This window comes from Etheostoma cragini, chromosome 21 (genome assembly GCF_013103735.1).
Source record: "Etheostoma cragini isolate CJK2018 chromosome 21, CSU_Ecrag_1.0, whole genome shotgun sequence".
NCBI classification, from domain to species: Eukaryota; Metazoa; Chordata; class Actinopteri; order Perciformes; family Percidae; genus Etheostoma; species Etheostoma cragini.
The window spans coordinates 207,817-209,167 of NC_048427.1; the positions used below are offsets into that span (position 1 = coordinate 207,817).

At 40.0% G+C, this 1,351-nt stretch overlaps 1 protein-coding gene across 2 annotated transcripts in view; it reads left to right on the top strand.

The window, feature by feature from the left end:
- The window catches only part of LOC117936680 (neoverrucotoxin subunit alpha-like), a 94,050-nt gene that overhangs the window by 2,564 nt on the left and 90,135 nt on the right, over nucleotides 1-1,351 (top strand). Inside the window, exons 4-5 of one of the 2 annotated variants that reach the window (XM_034859988.1) lie at nucleotides 1-306; nucleotides 417-1,345. The exon at nucleotides 1-306 is cut by the window's left edge and continues 3 nt beyond it. In XM_034859988.1, the coding sequence (XP_034715879.1) occupies nucleotides 1-306; nucleotides 417-970 (860 nt within the window). In that variant the 3' untranslated portion in view covers nucleotides 971-1,345. Of the gene's footprint in view, nucleotides 307-416; nucleotides 1,346-1,351 lie in introns of those variants that run through there. The other variant, XM_034859989.1, reaches the window with a different exon arrangement.

Sequence of the window (1,351 nt, forward strand, 5' to 3'; positions counted from 1 at the left end):
CCGACCTTGATGTGATGGCCGACTACTTGCATTTCCCTAAATTAGGAAGTACCAATGAAGATCCATGGTTCTACTCAGATGAAGTTTACACCAAAATGAGAGGAAAAGCCAAAGCTTTCCATAACTTTGCCAAAGGACTGAAGAACAACAGTCAATTCCGTTTCCTCATAGCAACCATTGCAAACAAGAACTACACAGGAGCAACCATCTACCATTACAAGAACGGCCTTCTGGTCACTGAAGACTTTACAAAGCCTGTCCTCCCTCCTGTGGAGACCATCACAGACAGAAGAGATCTGATCTGGTGTAAGTCTGTTTCCATGCTGTTTTAATTTAAAATCATGCAGTAGTAGTAACTCTCCTGCAGAAACCTGTTTGACCATCAGAATAACTGATTGTTCTGGTCTCTCCATCAGATACCTGTGATCTCAACCTGGACCCAAACACTGTGAATGGCTGGCTCATTCTCTCTGAGGGAAACAAGAAGGTAACATGTGGAGAATGGCAGTCCTATCCTGATCACCCAGAAAGGTTTGATAAAAAGACTCAAGTGTTGTGCGTAGAAAGGTTATCTGGGAAACATTACTGGGAGTTTGAGTGGAGTCATTGTCCGGACGATTCAGTTTATGCTGCCGTTGCATACAGTGAAATTGAAAGAAAATCAAACAGTTATGAATTTGGAATTGGAAATACCATATCGTGGGCTTTTGGCAAAGTAGTTAATTCTAAAAATCCCTCACTTAATGCATGCTATGATGGTAGGGTTTGGAGCGGTCCAGTTCCCTCTGATGGCTGTAGCAGAGTGGGGGTGTATCTGGACTGGCCTGCTGGCACTCTGTCCTTCTACAGAGTCTCCTCTAACACACTGAGGCACTTCTACACCTTTCACACCACATTCACTGAGCCTGTTCACCCAGGATTCTGGGTTTATAAAAAATCCAACTATATGAAGCTGTGTCCATTTAAATAAGAGCAATGACTTTTTAGCTTCTTGGTCTGTAAATTTGGATATGGGTTTACATTTGATCTTAAACACTGCATTCAGACCCAGAGGGACCAGGATCTATGATGTAATCAGGTGGCTGTATGTGGGATTTTCTGTCTATATGATCATTTTGATTTGATGCGCTGCCGTCGTCTGAAACTGGTTACTACTTCAGATTTATATTAATTTTAAACTTCCATTGCTTGATAGATAACTGATATAGTTTTAATATTACATTTCTATTCGAATTCCTGATACTTAAAGATAGAGCTTATGTTGTTACACAATTGCTTCATCATAACTAATATGTTGAAATATAACTCATAACTGATGCAAAAGAAAAAATGATTAACTTGTTTTGTTGAA